Here is a 22,126-nt window from a genome sequence, read left to right as displayed (position 1 = left end):
CCATATTGTATTAGAATTGCTGTATCAATCCCAGTGCCAACACAGAACACACAATATCCAAGGTTTCTTTTCAGTTCTTTTTGTTCTTAGGATATATTCCAGTATATTCGTTTCCTAGGGCTGCTATAACAACTTATAATACCATAAAGCTGGTGGCTTAAAACAACAGAGATTTATTGTCTCACAGTTCAAGGGGCCAGAAGGCCAAACCAAAATGTCAGTGTGCCGATTCACCTTCCAAAGGCTCTAGGAAAGAGTCCTTCCTTGCCTCTTCCAGCTATTGTAGTGGCTCCAGGGATTCTTTATCTTGTGGCTACATAAAACCCCGGTCTCTGACTCTATCCTCATGTGGCTCCCTTAGTATGTCTGTCTCTTTCTTCTATCTTATATACGGGTGTGTGTCATTAGATTTAGGGACCACCCTAAATCCAAGATGATCTCATCTTGAGATCCTTTATTACATTGGCAAAGACCCTTTTTCCAAATAAGGTGACATTTATGGGCTCCCAGTGAACTTATTTGCAGGGGGGTTGTGGGTTTTATATTTCAATAAACTACTCAGTAATTGTATAGTTATAGTACTGTCATCGCAGTTACTTGAAAAATTTTTGTGTGTGATTATGGTATTATTTGATCTATAGTTGAGTTTGTTTGTTGCTGTTTGTGTTGAGTTTTAGGATTTGCTTTTTCATCCACTAATCAATAATATTGATTTTTGAGTATAGGTAACATACACAGTCATGTACCATATGATGACATTTGGTCAACAACAGACCATAATGACTGAGGTCCTATAGGATTTTAATACCGTATTTTTTACTGTACCTTTTCTATGTTTAGATACACAAATACTTACTATTGTGTTATAAATGGCTACATATACAGTACAATAACATGCTGTTTAGGTTTGTAGCCTAGGAGCAATAGGCTATACCAGTAGCAATAGGTGTGTAGTAGGCTATACCATCTAGGTGTGTGTAGGTACATTCTATCATGTTTGCACAGTGATGAAATTGCCTAATGGTACATTTCTCAGAACGTTTGTCCCTGTCATTATGTGACACATAACTGTGTGTGTCTCTGAGGTCAAAGTTACTATTAGGAGGATATGCCCAGAATTCTCACTACCATCCCATTTTATCTTCCTTGTGGATAACCATTTTATGATTACTGTCAAGTTTATCTTAACCTAACAAGTAAGTCTGATTAACCTCATCTTAATAATGGGACAAAAACAAGCGAACTGCCCAGAGTTCTTATCTTTAAAATGGTGGTAACAAGACTTATTCATTGGATTATATTGAAGATTAAATGGGGAAAAAAAACTAAAACAACTAGCACAGTGCCTGGCACATAGTAGATTTAATTTCCTTTTTTCCCCTCTGTACCTCATAATATAGGCTATGTATTGCCTACAATTAGGGAGGCTAATCAATTTGTTCACATATAGCCTTTTCTTTCTATAAAGGAGAATTTGTGGTATATTAAACAGGCATTATAAAATATTGCCCAGAAGTTTTATCAATTTTTTGGCTTTCAGCTCCGGAAACTATAGATAGCATTTATCTATAGTTAGTAGCACTGGTTTGTAAATTTGGAATCATGAGCCTCTCATTCATTTATGTATTAGAGCAAAGTCAGACTTATTTTAAAAACAATTCTAACCTGCCTGAGGCTTCTGTCTAGAAGTGGAATGTATTTTGGGTAAGCTTCTTAAACTTCATAAAATCACCTTCTCATTTGTTCCTTGCCTTAATTGATAAAACATGTACTTCTGCTCTTAATGATATTCAGCCATATACTCTTGACATTCTAAATTTTTCTAACACTCAGTTTTGAGAAATGTATTAATGGAGCACTGACTAAAGGTTGGCATTCTCTGCATTCCTGTGAATATTTCAAATTTTACTTTTAAGTTAAACCATACCATTGGAGATCTGTGTGCATGGATTGCATGATTTTGACCTCCTGTTAACTTTGCGTTTACTGGATTGTACTTTTAGGATGTGATTTCCCCCGCCCCCCAAGAAAAGAGAGGAAAAGGAGAAGTCGCCTAAAACAGATCTTTAGTTTTTTTAGGAACACTATTAAGGACCTTCTCCATTATGTCATCCAGCGTCTTACTGAGGACTTACTAGTGAAGTTACTCTCTGATTTCTGCGTCTTGGAAAAGCTGTACTTTGGAACAACTACTAATTCACTTTTATTTTACATACATAATACTTTCTTCTTTTCGTTGCTAACAAGGAGACTAAAGCCTTATTTTAGGACCAACTCTTGGAGTTTGGAGAACAATGTCTGTTTCTCTGTGCCATTTTTATTTATTTTCGATATCAAAATGTATCCTTTGCCCGGAATCTTTCCCCTGTTTATTTTTAGTCATATGTATGCATCAAAATTACCTGAAGCACTTATTAAATACCAGCTCCCATCCCTGAAAACCTTGGGTTCAGCGGGTGTAATAGATTGCATTAATAGCACCAGTTCTTTGCCATGTGACTATACCATTTACCACCTACTCCTAAAGGGGCAGATTATATTTCCTTGCCCCCTGCTTTGGATTTGGTCATAGGACTCACTTTGGTATTAGTGGGCATGACATGTCCAAAGGCTTGAGTAGCACTGGCAGGATTGGGCTCGTATTTTTGTGCCTCTATCATCTCCAAAAGACCATGTCCAGCCTGGCCCACTGGTTCCAGGAGAAAGGTTGAGAGACTGTAGTTTTAGGCCAGTACGTATTGAAGTATTTAGGGGAATGAACTTTGATGTTGTCACCTCTTAAATGGTTCAAGGGAGACACACCACACACACACACACGCACGCACGCACGCACACCCCTGAACACCACCACCACACCACGAGTGAGGAAGGGAAACAGGAGGAAAGAGTTTGTGATTGTTTAAGCAGATGGAGCAAAATGTAAACAATTGGTGAATCTGGTTAAAGATTATGGTAGTTTCTTGACTGTGTAATTTTTTAAGTTTGAAATTATATCAAAAGTAAAAGTTATCTCTTCCACCGAAAAATGTGAAAACATTTAAAACCCAAAGAAAATTGTTCTGCAAAGTTTCTAAATCAACTAATCTGAACATTAAACTTTGTTAAGTGATAAAAAATCTATACTAATGAACTATGTACTGTCCAGAATGCACAGAGTATTACTGTTTTTTAAATTTTTAAATTTTGAAATAATGTAGATCCATAGAAAGTTGGGGAAAAATGTACAAGGAAGTCGTCACCCAGCTTCTCACAATAATAAAATTTTATATAACTATATTACAGTTTCAAAACCAGGAAACTGACGTTGATACAATCCAGGAACTTGTTCAGATTTAACCAGGTGGATATGTACTGTTGTGTGCATGTACGGCAGGGGTGTGTGTGTACAGTTGTGTGTACATGTAGTTATGTGTAACAGTACCACACTCAACTTACTATTCTATCACTGTAAGCACTACTTTGGGTGCTATCTCTTCATAACTACACCTGCACTCTTGTTTTTTTGTTTTTGTTTTTTCACAGGGTCTTGCTCTGTCACCCAGACTGGAGTGCAGTGGTGCAGTCACAGCTCACTGCACCCTCAACCTCCGTGGCTCAAGTGATCCTTACACCTCAGCCTCCCAAATAGCTGAAACTACAGGTGCATACTACCACACTTGACTAATTTTTGTATTTTTTGTAGAAATGGGCTTTTGCCATATTGCCCAGACTGTTTTTGAACTCTTGGGCTCAAGCTATCCATCTACCTCGGCCTCCCAAAGTTGGTATTCCAGGCTTGAGCCACTGTGCCTGGCCCACTTGGGAGTTTTCAGTCCCTGGCAACCACTAATCTTTTCGCCATCTCTATGACGTTATTATTTCAAGAATGTTACAAAAATGGAATCATGTAGTTTGTAGGCTTTTGAGATTGGTATTTTTTCTACTTGGTGTAATTTCCTTTATATCATCCAAGTTGATGTTTTTACCAATAATTTTTTTCCTTTTATTGTTCTAGCATTCCGTAGTATGGATCTACTGTGGTTGGTTTAACCATTTCTGCATTGAAGGACATTTGTTTCCAGCTTTTGGCTATTATGAAATTGTCTTAGTCCATTTTGTGCTGCTCTAACAGAATATCTGAGACTGGGTAGTTTATAAAAACAGAGATTTATTTCTTACAATTCTGGAGTCTGGCATGTTCAAGGTTGAGGGGCCCACATCTGGGGAGGACCTTCTTGCTGTTTCATCCCATAATGGAAAGTGGAGGAGCAAGAGAGCACAAGACATTAGTGGGGAGAAATAGAAGGGGACAGAACTCTTCTTTTTATCAGGAACTCACTCCTAAGACAACAACATTAATCCATTTATGAAGGCAAAAGAGTCCTTGTGAACTAATCACCTCTTAAAGGTCCCATCTCTCAACACTGTTGTATTGGGGATTAAGTTTCCAACAAATGAACTTTGGGGGACGCAGTCAAGCCATAGCACAAATAAAGCAACTGTGAACATTCATTTGCAGGTTTTTGCATGAACATAGTTTTCATCTCATAAACACCCAAGAATATACAATTGCCCTTTTACTTAGCATTTAGATTTTTCCTTTAAAATTTATTCTGAGGCAATTGTTTTCATACTTTATTTGTGAAAAACTATTGTTCTTTCCAAGGCCTTAAAGCTCTGACTAATTCTGTAAACATAGTTATTGTAATTTCAGGTTAATATTTTTAAGGAGTATACATATTTTATTACATGTATTTAAGAGAGAAATGGATTCAAAACTAAGCAACTTTTAAGTGTGCCATGCTTATTAACTAAGATATGTGTGGGAGTAACCAGTAGATTATTTTTTGAAGTAGCATGAGTCAAAATAAATCAAATTGAGAGTGCCTTCAGCTTGTCTGTCAGGTGAGGAATGAACTAATTTGTATGTACCTTTTCTTCCTAGTCTTGTGTCAGTCCATCACTATGTACTACTTAGATAATCGTCTTTCCTTAGCTAGTTTCTGTCCTTGTTCAGAGACTTGAATGTGCTAAGATCCTCATTTCTTCTTCCCCCTTTGCCTATTTAACTCTTACTTATGAGAATTCCTTCATCAGGCATTTCCTCCCTCCCCGAACATAAGTTTAATTAACCTTTTTTTCTTCTCTTGCAACAGTTTTTGTTTTGTTTTGTTTTGTTTTTCATATGAAAAACAGCTAGGACTCTGGAATGTTAAGAGTGGGGATTCTGGAATCAGACTTGGGCAAGTTACTTAATCTTTATGTGCCTCTGTTATTAATTATCTTAAAATGAATATAAAAGTAGTACCTAATTCATAAGATAAGAATTAAATGAATTAAAATATGTAAATCCCTTAGATAACAATGCTAGGCATATATTAAGCACTATGTTAGTATTATCAAATGTCGTTACTGTTAGGGAATTTATCACAAATATGTAATTATATGTTTTGTAGTGATTATTCAGTGCATCATCCCTACTGGACTCTTACAGTCTGTGAGGGTATGTCTTTTTGGTTTACCACTGTATCCTCAACAACCACTGACAGTCCCTATTGTAGGTGTTAGATATTAAGTGCATGATAGTGAATGCATAAAGGTTTACTTTTTAAAAGAAAATCTGGAAATCAGATCATCAAAAAGAAAGAAATTAATCACTTAGTAAGTTTCATCTCCCAGTGATAAGAAAACTTAGATAAAGAGAGGTTAAACTACTCCTTCAAGTTCAGGCAATTCAGTATTCTAATTGAAAGTGTTGTGTTTCCTTTTTAAGTCTAGTTTTGCTTCTGTGTTTATGTGTCATAATTAATTGTGTTAAAACATAATTTTAAAAACCGATCTTTCTATATCCCTCTTTTCTATACCTCCCAATTTTACTTCAATTTCTTAAACAACAATAAAAGTCCCCTGTAACATAAGATAAAGCTTTTCTTCCTAATTATCTTCTTTAGGTACTTTAAAAATCAATCAACTATCACATATTCTGGACCCCTATTGAGTTAATATCCCAAGAGTTTCAAAACCCAGAAACAAACAAAAAAAAAACCCACCAAAAATGCTGTTTGGAGAGTTTCAGGTTTAATTAAAGAGTCTGTTCAGTTCTTTTGCTGTTTGAAATCATTACCTGAGAAATTACGCTATAACACATGGTCATTTGATTTCTGTTTCCATTAGCCTTCTACCCTGGGATATATGACTGTTACATTTTCTTTTTAATAATCTGTGTTTCATAGTAAGTTTACTTTTGTGGAACTCTGTTATTAAATCAAAAATCTTACTTAAAATTTAAAAATTTATTTTTCTAACGAACAGTTGGTATTACAGAACTAAATTTTTAAAATTTTATGTGCAGAAAGGATCTAGTATTTCATGTTATCAAAACTTGCATGTTGTGATTGGTTCATTGACCATGAGTATATTAATTTAGAAAAAAATACATCCCTAATTTATATCTTACTTAATTTGTATACTTGTCATATAATGCAGAGGTCCAATGGAAAGCCTAGAAAGGTTACTGTAGGTAATGAGTCACAAGTCACTTTTCTCCATTGATAGCTTCTTTTTCTGTAAATCGAACTACTTAAAATAGTTTATAAACTTAGATCCTTAGTAAAAAGCTGTTTTTTATTGGTTTAAGTTGACTTTTTAAAAATTTATCTTCGCTGGCCAGGCGCAGTGGCTCATGCCTATAAGCCCAGCTCTTTGGGAGGTGGATGGGGGGTGGATCACCTCAGGTCATGAGTTTGAAGCCAGCCTGGCCAACATGGTGAAAGCCCATCTCTACTAAAAATACCAAAATTAGCCGGGAGGGGTGGTGCATGCCTTAATCCCAGCTACTCGGGAGGCTGAGGCACAAGAATCACTTGAACCCGTGAGTCAGAGGTTTCAGTAAGCTGAGATCATGCCACTGCACGCCAGCCTGGGTGATGGAGTGAGACTCTGTCTTAAAAAAAAAAAAAACATGGCCGGATTCAGTGGCTCACGCCTGTAATCCCAGCACTTTGGGAGGCCAAAGCAGGCGGATCACTTGAGGTCAGGAGTTTGAGACCAGTCTGACCAAGATGATGAAGCTCCGTCTTTACTAAAAATGAAAAAATTAGCTGGGCATGGTGGCGGCGCACGCCTGTAGCCCAACTACTTGGGGGGCTGAGGCGCAAGAATCACTTGAACCCTGGAGGCAGAGGCTGTAGTGAGCCCAGATCGCACCACTGCACTTCAGCCTGGGTGACAGAGTGAGACTTTGTCTTAAAAAAAAAAAAAAAATTATCCTCCCTAAAAAGCTATTCCAGTATCTTTTTTCACATTCATTAGTTATATTATTTAGTGGTTATATGTAGTTCTTTTGAACTGTTTTCTGAGTTTTTGAAACCAATTGCAGAAATACAGCCCGAGGGAAACATGGTTTAGCAGTAGTAGGACTGAAAAAAAGAAGGTTTTTTTGTTTTGTTTTGTTTGTTGTTTTGTTTTGTTTTTGTTTGTTTGTTTTTTTGAGGTGGAGTCTCACTCTGTCACCCAGGCTGGAGTGCAGTGGCGCCATCTCAGCTCACTGCAAGCTCCGCCTCCCGGGTTCATGCCATTCTCCTGCCTCAGCCTCCTGAGTAGCTGGTACTACAGGTGCCCGTCACCACGCCCGGCTAATTTTTGGTATTTTTAGTAGAGACGGGGTTTCACCATGTTAGCCAGGATGGTCTCTATCTGACCTCGTGATCCTCCCGCTTCAGCCACCCAAAGTGCTGGGATTACAGACGTGAGCCACTGTGCCTGGCCAAAAAGAAGTTTTAATTATTGCCAACCTCACTGTGAGACTGTAGTATTTTGTACCTAACAAAAAGGTTTCCATAGTAATCCTTAGTAAAAAAAAAAACAAAAAAACAAAAAAAGCAAAACCTTCTATTACAGAAAACTATATAGTTGTTGTACTGTACTTTTAAATTTTTGTTGTGTTTTTTATTGTCATATTGTTTTTTCTCACATATTTTCAGTCCACAATTGGTTGAATCCATGGATGTGGAACCTGTGAATACGGAAGGCCAACTGTACAAAAAAGACCCCAGAATTAATAAGTAAGGTTAGTAAGTTTTCAGGATACAGAATTAATATACAATATTCTATTGTATTTCTGCATCCTAGCAATTAACAATTGGAAATCAAAAATTTGTCAATTATAATAACATCAAAAATGTGAACTACTTAGGAATAAATCTGAAAAAGTATGTGAAAGCACCATAGACTGAAAACTAGTAAACATTGCTGAGCGAAATTAAAGAATATCTAAATTAGTGGAGACATATACATCATTTGTAGATCATAATGCTCAATATGGTTATCAGTTCTACCCAAATTGTTACATAGATTAAATGCTGTATCTATCATATTCCAAGCAGCTTTGTAGAAATTAACAAGATGATTCTAAAATCCATATGTAACTATAAAAAAAAAAACCCTAGAATCAGAACAGTTTGGGGAGGGAGAATAAATTTGTACTAAAGCAGAGATATTGATTAGATAGTTGGATATGAGTCTAGTATATGTGGAAGAAGTCAGATTTAGAAATACAAATTTGGGAGGCATAAGCACAGAAGCACTGTTTTAAAATCATGCCACTGAATGAGGTCAACAGTAGAGTATGGAGAGGAAGATGAAAGGAACCAGAACAGGATTCTGGAGTGGCCAGGTTAGTCAGCAGAACTAGGAGAATATGTTGTTCTGGAAAACAAGTAAAGAATTATTCAAGGAGGAGAGAGTGATCAACTTTGTTGATTACTAGGTCACATCATTTGGGGTGAGAGGCTTGCCCACTGAATCTAGCAATTTTAGTGCCATTGCTAACTGTGGCTAGATATTTGGTGGAATGGAGAATAAAAACACATATGATTATGGGTTCCAAGAGAAAGTAGTAGAAGAATTAGGGATGAATATAAACAACTGAGGTAATTTTGCTGTGAAAGGGAACAGAAAAATTAAGCCATTGTTGGAGGGAGATCATAGGGGTCAAGATAAAGGGTGGGATTTTTTGGGTTTTGTTTTTATTGCGAGTAGGGAGAATTATTTGCATATATATGTTTTATGCTGATTGGGATTATTCAATATGTGGAAAAATGGATGATACAGGAGAGAGGAGAACTGCTGAAATGGTATTTTTGAATGAGTTAGAGCAGGATAGAGATCAGTATGCAGATTATGCATAAGTGCTCCATGATTGTTTGCACCTCTTCCATGTATACCCTTTCTTGATTGCTCTTTCATGTGCTTTATTAATGATCTTACCTATTTAATTGGGAGAGTTTCCTAAAGTATCTGAAACATATTCGGTGTTCTCATACTAGATTGTCTTGAAGAATTGAGGATCAAAAATCAAAGTAGCCAGAGTTTCTTGAAAAGATTCTTAAGGCAGCCAAATTCCAAATGGCTAACAGAACCAAAATGGCAAAGACTATTGCATACTTTTGTAATTTAATTTTAATGTAATATAGAAGTCTTGTTCACAAGTTTTTCTTATATTTCACATATATCTCAAAAAAGTTTCCATTTCGGTATTTAAACAAAAAAAACCCACACACTTCGGGATCTTTTGCTTTCTAATATTGTTGAATAATCAGAAGAATCTGGCCAATCTTTGATGTGCTAGTAAAAAAAAAAAAAAAAAAAAAATTTTTAATTTTTCCACTTACTTACATTAGTTGAAAGTGTGCCCTCTTGTGGACTATTCAGTAATTTTCACATAAAAGGCTTTTATATTGCAGACTAAATTAATTGTATATCACATATGTTTTGGTCAAAAGTTGAGATCTAGATCTTAATTTTATAGTTCTTTAAAACCTAAACCTCATTTGGAAATAAACAGTCATTGTTTGATTTTGCATTTCTAATACGATTGTATATGAAACAGTCTTATAACAGTTTCAACCTATATAAGGGACTTGGAGACAGGCTATTTTGCAGTGTAAAAGAAGATGAGGAATAAATTTTGTTTTGGTGTGTTGGGGGTGGACTAGGAATCCAAACAATTCATAGATGCGCTTGGAAATTTCCTCTGTAGCCTCTGTGTAAAAATAAATTTATAATAATCAAATTCCAGGAAACAGGACTATATTTTTCCTGAGGTAGTTTGTAGTTTTGTATAGTTTGGTACAATTAAACTTTGTGTAACTAACTACAGGCCTCTGCAAATCCATTTAACTGTATAACAAACTGGGACTATTTAAAGTTATATGAAGTTTTATTGAAGTCAGTTCATAGAAGTATATAGTTTTACTCATTGTTTTATTTCTCAGCAAACGTGAACATATTTTATAAACTGCTTTTGAGAAACCCTACATTTCAACCTTATTTACTTAGTGGTAACTTTTCTTTCTCTGCATAATAGTACTCAGCAGTGTAAATATATCCTTCTAATACATGTTATAAATATATTATGTGATACAGCTACACTGTTGGGACACACATATACATTATTGGTATCTAGCATGGTGGCTGCAGAGAACTCAGTGTTCCAGAAGCAAAGCAAGTGTCTCAAGAGAGTTTTAGAACTTTGCTTTATTTTACATTTTAAAAATTTATTGGAAGTAATTTGGAACTTTAGAAAAGCAGAAATGTTTTAAAGAAAATGAGAATTTTTACAGTGCAACTTATTGAGAACTTTTTGTTTTTGAACTAGAATTTGAGGAAGATCCTGTCAGAAGTATCTTAAATAGCATGTGAAAAATCTGTTCTTAAATAGCAGGCAGGGAAAAGGAATCTGAAGGTGGCTTGACTGAAGTGAAAGGATTCTGCTGGAGAGGTGCCACTCTCTAGGGACTCACTGACCTATTTAAAATAGTAAGTAGTACCACATAGATTTATTTATTTACTTAACCTGTGTAGCTATTTAGCATTTATATCCCACCTATTTTCTAAAAGGATTTTAGGTGGTTTATAATGTTAAATGTAGTGTAAACTAGGACAATAAAAATATACTAATTTAAACTTTTTAAAAAATTGTTTAATGTGAGAAGGCTGAGCAAAGGGCAAGGAGAACCTTTTCATTCTTGCCCCCAGAAATCTTGCTCCTCTCTTACTAAAGCTTTCAGTCATCCCTCCAAGTGGTGGCGGGACAATTCTAAGGTCTGACCTTAGTTCTTAGCATAGTATGTTAACAGATCTACCCTTAGTTTCCTGGCCCACCAGGACTCGAGCAAACTTTTCTGTTACCCAACAGGCTGGGCTGCAGCCACACTATAACAAGGTCTGAATCTCAGCCTTGTGAGATGAGTATGCTTTTCCAAATTCTTACTTTCCTCAGATATTTTCCCCCCTTAACTCCATGGATGGTAGCTGCTTCCTGTATTTGCCATTCCTGTATTTTGTAGAATCCTTTTTATACCTTCCAGTTAACCATTTTTTACTACTTAATAATTCTATATATTAAATTTTTCCTGCTCAAAAACAGTGTGTGTATATATATACACATATATCTGTGTGTGTATATATATATGTACTTAGTTTTAAGCCTTTCTCCCACCACCAAAAAGTTAACACTAGCAAAGAAGGTATTAATTAGTTAAATATTCCACGTATATGAAATTTCAGTTTATTCAAAATAGTGTTATAATCACACAAGGTGACAGTATAGTATAAAGAATGCTGAACTGAAGATCAAACACTTATATTCTAGTCTTGGCTAGTGAATTACCAGCTCAGAGACCTTGAACAGACACTTATCTTCTCTGAAGAACTTTTACTGTTTGCTGTAGGTTTATCTTTTTTCCATAGCAGTGTAGATGTTTCTCAGTTTTATGTCCTTTAGACAAACATAAGAATATAAGATTTGGTTAGCAACACCTGAATTCAAATCCTATTTCTGCTGCGTGCTGCCTGTTTAGCTATAGACAGAGTTTTTAGGCCCTGAAACTTAATTTTTGCATCTGTGAAATAGTAATAATCTTTATAGTCCTTTGATATTGGAATGATTAAGAAAAGGGATGTATAAATATCTGACACATAACAAGTGCCAAAAAAAATTTCCCCCACAGCGTTACTTTATTTCTTGCCTATCTGATCTATTATAATGTAACTGTTATCAACCCTCAGTAAATCACTTCCATAACTATAGCTATAGTTCAGACCACTTTTGTCACATTGTGAATTTCCAACTTCCTGCTTTAGACATCTCCAACTAGATATTACACTGGCATTTTAATCTGAACAAGTCCAAAATCACACCATGGTTACATGTAAGTACTGCAGTATTCTAACAGAACTTTCTGCTTCCATCCTCTGTCTCTGTCTCTTCCTCCCCCACCCTATCTTCCTTATCACTATTAAATTAGTCTTAACTGAAAGCTTAAGGATGTGGAAAAAGATATCAACATTATATAAGAAACTCCCTTGCAGGCTCCAATTGACCTTTCTGGCCATATGCTCTAAAGTGTTTATGAATATACCTTGCATGTTATATTAGTCTTTAGCACCTAGCTCAGTGTACTTCATAGAAGATGCTTAACATAGGTAATTATTTAAATATTCAGAGAAATCTATGTACATGTAGCAGCAACAGGAGACTTACTAATTTTTTTATTTTATCATAGTTTATATTACTGTTTTCCTGAATCATAAAGTAATATTCTAATCATAATAAAAGTCCAAGGATACAGATAAAAATACCACCAAAATAACAATTCCCCAACCTCTCAGAATATACCCGACCCCTAATCATTGTTAAAGGTTTAATAATATTCTTTTTTTCATGCATAGACCATCATTTTTATGAAAATGTGTTTTAAGGAAAAGTATTTAGCTTGGTTGGTGAGCTTATGATGTGCACATTGATATTTTTGATTAGCAATATATCTTTAATATCTTTTCTTGAATTTTAAGAATCTTTGTCATTCTTTTTTATTTTAGTGCCAATTTGTGGAGAGATTAAAATACAGAATCATCACTGTAAAGTTGGTTCAGGCTTTAATTCAATGATTCTTTCTCTTTTCTGCCTCTGAAATATGTACTCCCTTTACCACATTCTTGTGGCCAAACTCAAATTTTAAAGGGCAGAGGATGTTTCCGTCTTGTTAACCATTGTACTTTGCTTACCTAGCATAGTGTCTGACACAGTAACATAAGAGATAAACATTAATTGGATGCGTCATGAAGGACTAAATATTTTAGAAATAGTATGTTGTGTTGGGGTGCCGCTTATAACTCAGGGGGTACTTACAGGGTTGAATGAAACTGTTATATAACCTGATATGGCATTTTAAACTGTTAACTATTAAGCATAGTAAAAGGAAAATACTTTAGTTATGTAAAGACAAGATGAAGCAGATTTTTCTGGAAAACAACACAAAGTAGAGTTTAAAGCAATTTCAATTATTAAATTACTAAGACAGATTGAATAGTTGTTATGGGAAAAGTTACCAAAATCATATCTTAACATCCATCATGTATTTAGCTCATTATTAGTGTATTCAAAGATGGAAGAAATAAGGGGTTTGTGCTTGGTAAGATTCATTTGTTAAAATGTCATTGTGCAAATTTTGAGAAGAAAGGTTATGAACTTAGCATAAAAAATATCATGGTGTTTACTTACTCATTGTAATCTTGTATCCAAAACTGATTTTCCTCAAAGTGAATTTTGCTTTCTGCTCAATAGTTCAGATCAAGAAGAAAGGTAAGAGTAATTGCAGTGCCATAGAAGTGTGAATCACATACTAAATGTGGTTATAAAGTAAGGAGCCTAACTCCATAAAGCCAGAGTCACCATACTTCACTGTCACATGGTACAGTATACTGACTAACAGTCTTTTAAACTGGATGTTTCAGTCAACCTGTAAAATAATATTTAAAAAAGAATGAGACAGATCTGCATAAATGAAAGATTTTCAAGATAATATACATGGCAAAAGCAAGATGCAGAAGAATATATAATAAATAACAGCTTACATTTAACGAACATTTACTACATGCCCAGCACAATTCTAAGAACTTTACACATATTATTTCATCCTCACAGCAAAATTTAATAATAATTACCTACCTCTTATATCAGAGATGAGGAAACTGAGGTGCAGAAGTTAAATACGTTGTCCAAGGTTATGTAGTAAGTGGGGAAGCTTGGATTCAAACACACAGCCTAATTAATCTCTTTCTTTCTTGGCTATATATTTTGAGTATATTGATTGTGTATGCATAGTAATCTCTCATGGATGTACCATCATTTGTTATACTAATAATATTGTTATACATTTTAGTTGTTAGTTTAAGTGTCCATGTACCAGATAGCCTGGGTTTGACTCCAGTTGTATGACCTTAGGCAAATTATTTATCTTCTCTGTACATCACATTCTTCATCAAATAGAACTGTAATATTAGCACCTCAGGTTCATATGAGGATTAAATGAAAGTTATATTAAAGTGTTTATAACCATTTTTATTACATAGTAAGTGTATTTATTTATTTTTTATTTTTTTTTTTTTTTGAGACGGAGTCTCGCTCTGTTACCCGGGCTGGAGTGTAGTAGCCAGATCTCAGCTCACTGCAAACTCCACCTCCCGGGTTTACGCCATTCTCCTGCCTCAGCCTCCCGAGTAGCTGGGACTACAGGCGCCCGCCAACTAAATGTAGTAAAAATGTTGTGGGAGTATCTACATGTGTATGTTTTTCAGCATGTATATGATTATTTCTTTAGGATATATTTCTGAAAGTGAAATTGTTGAGAAAAAATTTGCATGTTTTTAAGGCTTTGTTTATAGGGTGCAAAGTGGCCCTCCAGAAAATTTATCTACCATCAGATAATAAGAATGCCTTCTATTCCAAATCTGTCCCAATTTTAATATTATTATAATCCCTACTGATACTGTTTTATTTGCATTTCTTTTGTTTGCTTGAGGAAGTTGTAAATTTGGTAGTGAAATTAAATGAACTGGAGTCTTTAAAAATCTTAGCAAATGCTTAAAAGTTCCCTTCAGACTCATTAGAATGGGCTAAATTGATAATTTACTATAGTATCTTACCCTAATTAAGCATTCTTTTAATTAAACCTCAAGCCATTCTTAAATTTAGTTTATAAATGATTTCTCACTCAATGTATTTTGTTTGATTTAGTTCTTAGTATTACAACAGTTAGATTTTTTTCTGCTTTCTGTCTCCAGTATTTATTTCTCCTACCTTATGATTTAAGTAATTGTAGGTGAGCAGGCCCAAGACTATGACTTGTAATACTGTGGTGAAATATATACTGGAATGCCAAATAATTATTTATAATAGATCTTTCAGAAGTAGGAATTATTTGTATTGAAAAGATGCCTTTCCCTGTATTTGATTCGAAAAGACTCCTGTTCTTCCTCTGTTCTCCCAAATCTATTTAGTAATGCTGTTAACTTTCTGGATCACTTACTATGTGCCAGGTGGTATGTCAGATGATACATGTGCATTATTTTATTTTATTCTCATCACCACTTATGAGGTGAGCTACTTTCCTCACTCTTCCATTTTTTCAAATCAGCAGCTCTCAGATGGCTTTGCCTGGTGACCCACAATTTAAAAGACATTTTACCTGGACTCACAAAGCACTGTGCAGCATACCCTTATATTTCTATTCCCTCCATTCCTTTCAGTGTTCAACCCACTAAATTTATTTTATAATCTACTAATCGGTAACCAGTCACAGATTGTAAAGCACTACCTTAAGTGACAGTTTTAAAGCCCTCATTAAAATCTTCTTTACAGTTTGGTTGCCATTTCATTCTGGACACATGTCAGCTTCAGTTTTACAAAAAACAGTATACTTTCACAGAGCTAAGCAGTCCAAAACATTATTCAATCCAGAGCCAAAAATGTCATAGCTAGTTAGTTAGGGTGTGTGTGTTCATGTTTAGAATCCTAGGAACACTATTTCTTGATGGACCCTGGTCACCTTCCAACATAAAGTAGCAACATTTGCACAGATTACTTACATTTATTAAAAGCTGTGACTTTAGCTAAAATTGTGACCTCATTTCTACCAAATTCCTCTGCTGTTCTTCAAAACCTTGGATTCCAGTGGTATTAGCTATAGTTCAGCAGTGAAGATCAAATGTTTTTGTCAGTAATCATCTATCAGCATGTAATTAAAGCACTTTAAACCAAGTAAGTATTGTTGCTCTCCCGCCCTTTCCCCTTTACTCCCAGTATTTAGTTAACATCAGTATTCAGTGCATTTTTATATCACTGTGAAAAGCACAATCTTGTGGTTAGGCTTATTAATCTTCTAGTTCATATATGGGTAACTAAATACGTAGTCATTTTTAGGCTAAAAATCCTAGCCTGGGGTTGGATCTGCTCTATTTGTTACTCACCTGGGGCTTAAGAAAACAGTCAGGTAGCCCACAGTAGAATCCTCTAGCATATTACTCTTTCTAGGTTCCTAGCCTCTGAGTTAAATAATTAAATACAGTCATTTGTTACTTAATCTGCTTGAATATGGCAGTGTACATGTACAACAGTGAGTTGTATATGAATAACGATATTTTTGTGATCTGTAAGTCATTTTCATTCAATGATTTATTTCCATTAATTACTAAGCATAAGTTGGAACTTCCTTATTAGCATAAATTTATGAAAAATTCATTGTGTTTTGGTGACTTTTATCAGGAAATTTTAAATTCCAGCCAACTTTTTAAAGTGCTTCATGTGACTGCTAACTATGCAATGTTGCATTAAATTTCTTTAGTAATTGTTAAAGAATCAAATTAATAATTTCAAAGAGTAGAGTCCACAGTGTAGCAAATGGACAAATATAGAATAGCTAGTAGTGATTATAGCTTTCCTATATTATTTCCTGTGCCTTTTCCTTTCAGTGGGCTTCTACTAGAAATTTTGTCAGTCATTCACCAAAGGAAAGTAACGTTTTTTCCCTTAGCTGGCAATTGGTAAAGAATGTACATATAAAGGTCTTTAAACTGTAAAGAAAAAAGAGGAAGTGATTACCACAAGGACAAGATAGTTAATACCCCTAGAAGGAACCAGAATGTTAGCCTTTTGGATGGTGGTTCTATGGATGGAGTTACTTTATAACTCTTGTTAAGTTCTGTGTGTGTGTGTGTGTGTGTGTGTGTGTGTGTACCTGTTTAATGTGCCTTTGTTCAATAGATCTTATATTTATTGTACCTGTTTAATGTACCTTTGATCAATAGGTCTGATATTTATAATAATCATGTTTGGGGCAAAGGAAATTCTTAATTTTAACTACCTGTATAATTATACATTAAAAAAATTCTTATTTGCAATGTTGCATTCAGACATATAAGTAAGGGAAATTACTAGTATTATGTCATTTGAATGTTTGACGTTTACAACTCAAAAACTTAAGAGGTTCTCTTAAAAGTAACTGACTAGCAAATACAGCCTTTAAAAGATAAATATTTAAACTTTTTAAACTGGAAGCTACAATTCAGTTTTCAATCTTAGCTCTATGGCTTTGTTGATGTAGAGTTCCATTTGCTGATTAATTTATAAAGTAAAAGTAACTTAATGAAAGTGTACCTTCCATTAATGTATACATTGGTAAAGTATTATCTGCTTACAAAAAAGGGTTTACCAAGCACTGTTAAAGGAAAGATAAATGTTTTACAAGCCATATGTTGAAAATAAGAAGAGAAAAATGTGAAAATGTGGGGGCTTTGAACAGAATAACAAAGTGTTCAGTTTTACAGAATGTCTTCATATATTTTTCTGTGTGTATATAGAGAGAGAATTCCATCATGGTAAATACTAAACATTAAAGTCAGTTAAGTAATTTGTATGGGTAACATTAAAAATGTTAACACATGTCTTTGCCTTTCTGTGGTTGCACATTGGTTATGTGACTTATAGGAAACATGTAGTGATAGTTGGAAAGACAAGCTAAGTACATGAACAGTAAGTAACCATGCAAGATTGAAACAAGACAAGTTTCAAAAGATGTCACAAAGGAATATATAATTATTTACCAAAATAATATTGGGCAATAAATGTCATAAGTTCAGAGTAGGTTAAGATACTCATTTGGGTGAATTTGAGGTTTCATGAAATAGTGGGAACATGCTTTGGATCTTGAAGAATTATAGGATTTGGACCAAAGTAGGAATGGTCTTCCTAGGTAGGAAGACTGTCTTAAGGAAGTGTATAAAGATGGGAATACACAAGGGAGATTTGGGAGAATCTGATTAGATCAGGTTGGTTGGAGAGGGTGGTTTATGTAGGATAGTGATAAAAGACACAGCTAGAAAGGCAAGTTGAAGCTAGATTATGAAGTTAAATGTTTAATGTGCTTATATTGTGGAAATGAATTACAGTGCTTGTCGAGGTTGATCAAGTATTCCTATCTAGCAATCCAGCCTAGCAGTTAAGAAACAAACTCTGGAACCATATTGCTTTGGTTCTAATTCTTGCTCCACTAGTTACTTTAAACTCACTGTAAATTAATTTCCTCTTAGTGAAATGCAAAAAACAATAGTAGCTGTCGTACTGGGTTGTTGCGAGGACTGAGTTAATGTGTGCAAAGCACTTTGCAATTGCTTAACATATAGTAAGTGGTATATAAAAATGATTATTATATAGGTTGAACAAACAAAAGCAGAAAATTTTTTTTATAGTGACTAAGCGTTTTCCTGGTAGTAATATATCTGACATGTTTCTACAAATAATTGTCTGTTTTGTGTGTTGCAGTGTTTGGGAAATGGGAAGTAATGACAGCTGGCACCTGAACTGAGTACTTTTATAGGCAACACCATTCCAGAAATTCAGGATGAATGGGGATATGCCCCATGTCCCCATTACTACTCTTGCGGGGATTGCTAGTCTCACAGACCGTAAGTTTGGTTAATTTATCTAATTTAAGTTCTACTGTGTGTTAATAATTTTTACAGTGACTGTTCTAAAAATTATTATAGGTTCTTTAAAACACATTTACAGAAAAAGCAACTGAAACTGCCCTTTAAAGAAAAATCAATTGACAGCCTAATTTATCTAACTTCTTAGTGATGTTTAATTTGGTTGTCATGTTCAGTAATCTGTTGGAGTTTGTTGGGGATATCAGCAGACTGTTTTACTCTAAGGACTTAAGAATTTTAAAGAACATTGCCAGTCTTTTGAGATTTATTTAATGTAACTCAATTTTTCAGAGATTTATTCTTTCGTTAAGCATTTGTAACTATAATTCTTAGTCCTTGAGTAAAAAGCTCCCTACAATTTTAGTTACTGTGTCGTCCTACCTGAATAAATGAAAGGAAAAAGATATGAGAGGGAAGGGTAGAAAGTGAGAGAATGGCATACTTTTCTTTGTATAGCATTGTGCAAGATTTGGAACTTCATAATAAAGGAGCTAGGAGAAAGTATCTTCAAGAAATGTTTTTGTCCATGTTCAGTATCCTCCAAATACAATTTTTCTGGCTTTTGTTTTGTTTTGTGAATTTCCAGTTGGTTTTAGTGGGGTAAAATAGATAACAGCCTATATAGCTTTGAGCTTAGGAAACTAGCATAACTAGTTTATGAGGTCTAAATTAACAGGGAAGGTGCTGTAGGTGATTGGGTTAGCATTAGGTAAGAAAACTTTTTGATACTGGTATTATCACTTTGTTGTAGGTAAGGCATAAATACTTCAGGAGTACAAAATCAGATATACTATAAGGAATTTCTTTTTGGTTTTTCTCCCCATGATCTTTGCTATACCTCAATATTTTGTCTTTGCAAGAAGCCCTGTTTATTAGGTAATAATTTATTTTCTGTGTTTTTATTAATGAAAATCCTGTTAGTACCTATTGGGGCTGAGCACCATAATAATTATACTGTATAGGTGATTAGAAATTAAGCCAGAAACAGACATCTGACATTTTAGTTAGCTTTCTTAACTTTTAGATAAATGAACAAATTTCTGTTAGGTGAACAGAGATTAAACAGCTGAGTTTAAGCTACTGTAAAACATTTATGTTCTTTTGTTTGCTATTAGAGAATAAAGAGGAGATAATTATTTAGGAATTTGGAATTTAGAAGAATATTTTAATATTCTTACAGAATTCTATGCTGTGAATGCTTTCTTGCTAAAGTGAAGTATTTATTTGTATATTCTTAAGCTTTTAAAAAATGTTACTTGTGTTTTATGAAGAGTCAGATACTGTTATTTGATTTATTTGTATGAGCGTACTAGTGATTCTGATAAATCTTATAAACAAGAACAAATGAAATTAATGAATTGCTACTTTGGAAGTTAGTTTGTAACCATGCCCTTTTCGCTAGTCATTTGTTTAAGAAATGAAAAGCAAGGATGAATATAAGGGAGCTGAATTTTATTCCTAGAGACTAGTATAATCTATTATGGTCCAAGTGATGTTTTGGGAGTTTTGTAGGGTTGATTGAGGTGTGTTAGGAAGAGGAGGAATGCTTTTTAATAATTTGTCACATTGATATTTATAACTTACTTTTAATCCCAAAATACAGATAAACACTAAAGAGACTTCTTACAGTCACTCAATTTCTAATAATCTGATTTTATTCCAAATAGTCCTGAACCAGCTGCCTCTTCCATCTCCTTTACCTGCTACAACTACAAAGAGCCTTCTCTTTAATGCACGAATAGCAGAAGAGGTGAACTGCCTTTTGGCTTGTAGGGATGACAATTTGGTTTCACAGCTTGTCCATAGCCTCAACCAGGTATCAACAGATCACATGTAAGTATGATCAATTTTATATCTAATATAAGTAAAAAGTTTTGGCCTAAGAGAATCCATATTCCTGGTTTTATTTCAAAAATTTTTAGATGCATAGTTTATTTTTAAAATATATCAGTATCCAAGGGAGAATGTAGTCTTATTGCGATAATAGATTAATGAGATTTAAATAGGCAATTTTTAGATAACTCTGACCCATGTAGCTCTATGGATATTTTTTCAGCTCTTTTGAACTTATCTTGGGGGATCGATCATCTTTGCAGAGATCTGGTCATGAAACTATATCCCTGGCTGGGCGCGGTGGCTCACGCCTGTAATCCCAGCACTTTGGGAGGCCGAGGCAGGCAGATCACAAGGTCAGGAGAGCAACACCATCCTGGCTAACACAGTGAAACCCCGTCTCTACTAAAATAAAAAAAAAAAAAAAAAAAAGTAGCTGGGCGTGGTGACGGCCGTCTGTAGTCCCAGCTACTCAGGAGACTGAGGCAGGAGTATGGCGTGAACCAGAGAGGCGGAGCTTGCAGTGAGCCGAGATCGAGCCACTGCACTCTAACCTGAGCGAAAGAGCGAGAGCCTGTCTCAAAAAAAAAAAAAAGAAACTATATCCCTTTTTCCTGATATTGCTGGAGTAGTTAAAATTCACAGACTCTAATAGACTATGCTACTAGCTTTTTTTGGAGTAGGCTTACATGCTTTTCAGGAGAAGTATACAAGAATTCAAGGGCTAACTCCATGAAAGGCTGTTATAGAGTTTGGGACTAAGTTTTCCTAGAATTTACTCTACCATCTAATTATAGGTATGTATTTTCACACAGTAAACTTTTTAAAATAAAATTGATTTAAATTATATAGCATATTTACAATTTTTTGCACAGGTATACCTTTTAAAATTTATTTTTCGGCCAGGGGCGGTGGCTCACACTTGTAATCCCAGCACTTTGGGAGGCCCAGGCAGGCAGATCACAAGATCAGGAGATTGAGACCATTCTGGCCAACATGGTGAAACCCTGTCTCTACTAAAAATACAAAAATTAGCTGGGCATGGTGGCGCATGCCTTATTTCCAGCTACTCAGGAGGCTGAGGCAGGAGAATCACTTGAACCCGGGAGGCAGAGTGAGCCAAGATCACGCCACTGCACTGGGGAAAAAAAAAATATTTTTTTCACTGCAAAACCAAATCATATTTATAACAACAACACAAAAATGTGTAAAAAGTAAAATTTCTCATTCTTATCCCTTCATATCCCACCACACAATGTTACTCATGTAACCTCACATTCTTTTTTTTTTTTTTTTTTTAATTTAAAGATTCATCATGTAGGGGAATGAGGATAAACACATTATAATGGACAGGTGTCTGCATTAGATGCAGTACATACTTTGGGGACATTTTTAAAGCTGATGACGCTAAGGTGAGATGCTTACTAAATGGATTTTCTAATAGAGAAGCTGAGAAATGATTGGTTAAAATCAGAAAGAAGTATACTAC

General features: G+C 34.8%; 1 protein-coding gene across 1 annotated transcript in view; it reads left to right on the top strand.

Moving 5' to 3' along the window:
• The window catches only part of NIPBL (Nipped-B homolog (Drosophila)), a 198,880-nt gene that overhangs the window by 62,723 nt on the left and 114,031 nt on the right, over window positions 1-22,126 (top strand). Inside the window, exons 2-3 of the mRNA XM_012002359.1 lie at window positions 18,641-18,783; window positions 20,472-20,637. Coding sequence (XP_011857749.1) covers window positions 18,720-18,783; window positions 20,472-20,637 — 230 coding nt within the window. The 5' untranslated portion in view covers window positions 18,641-18,719. The remainder of the gene's footprint in view (window positions 1-18,640; window positions 18,784-20,471; window positions 20,638-22,126) is intronic.

This window comes from Mandrillus leucophaeus, unplaced genomic scaffold (assembly GCF_000951045.1).
Source record: "Mandrillus leucophaeus isolate KB7577 unplaced genomic scaffold, Mleu.le_1.0 Scaffold684, whole genome shotgun sequence".
Lineage (NCBI taxonomy): Eukaryota > Metazoa > Chordata > Mammalia > Primates > Cercopithecidae > Mandrillus > Mandrillus leucophaeus.
Note: the sequence above shows the minus strand (reverse complement) of the source record. Positions and strands in the feature narration are given on the sequence as shown.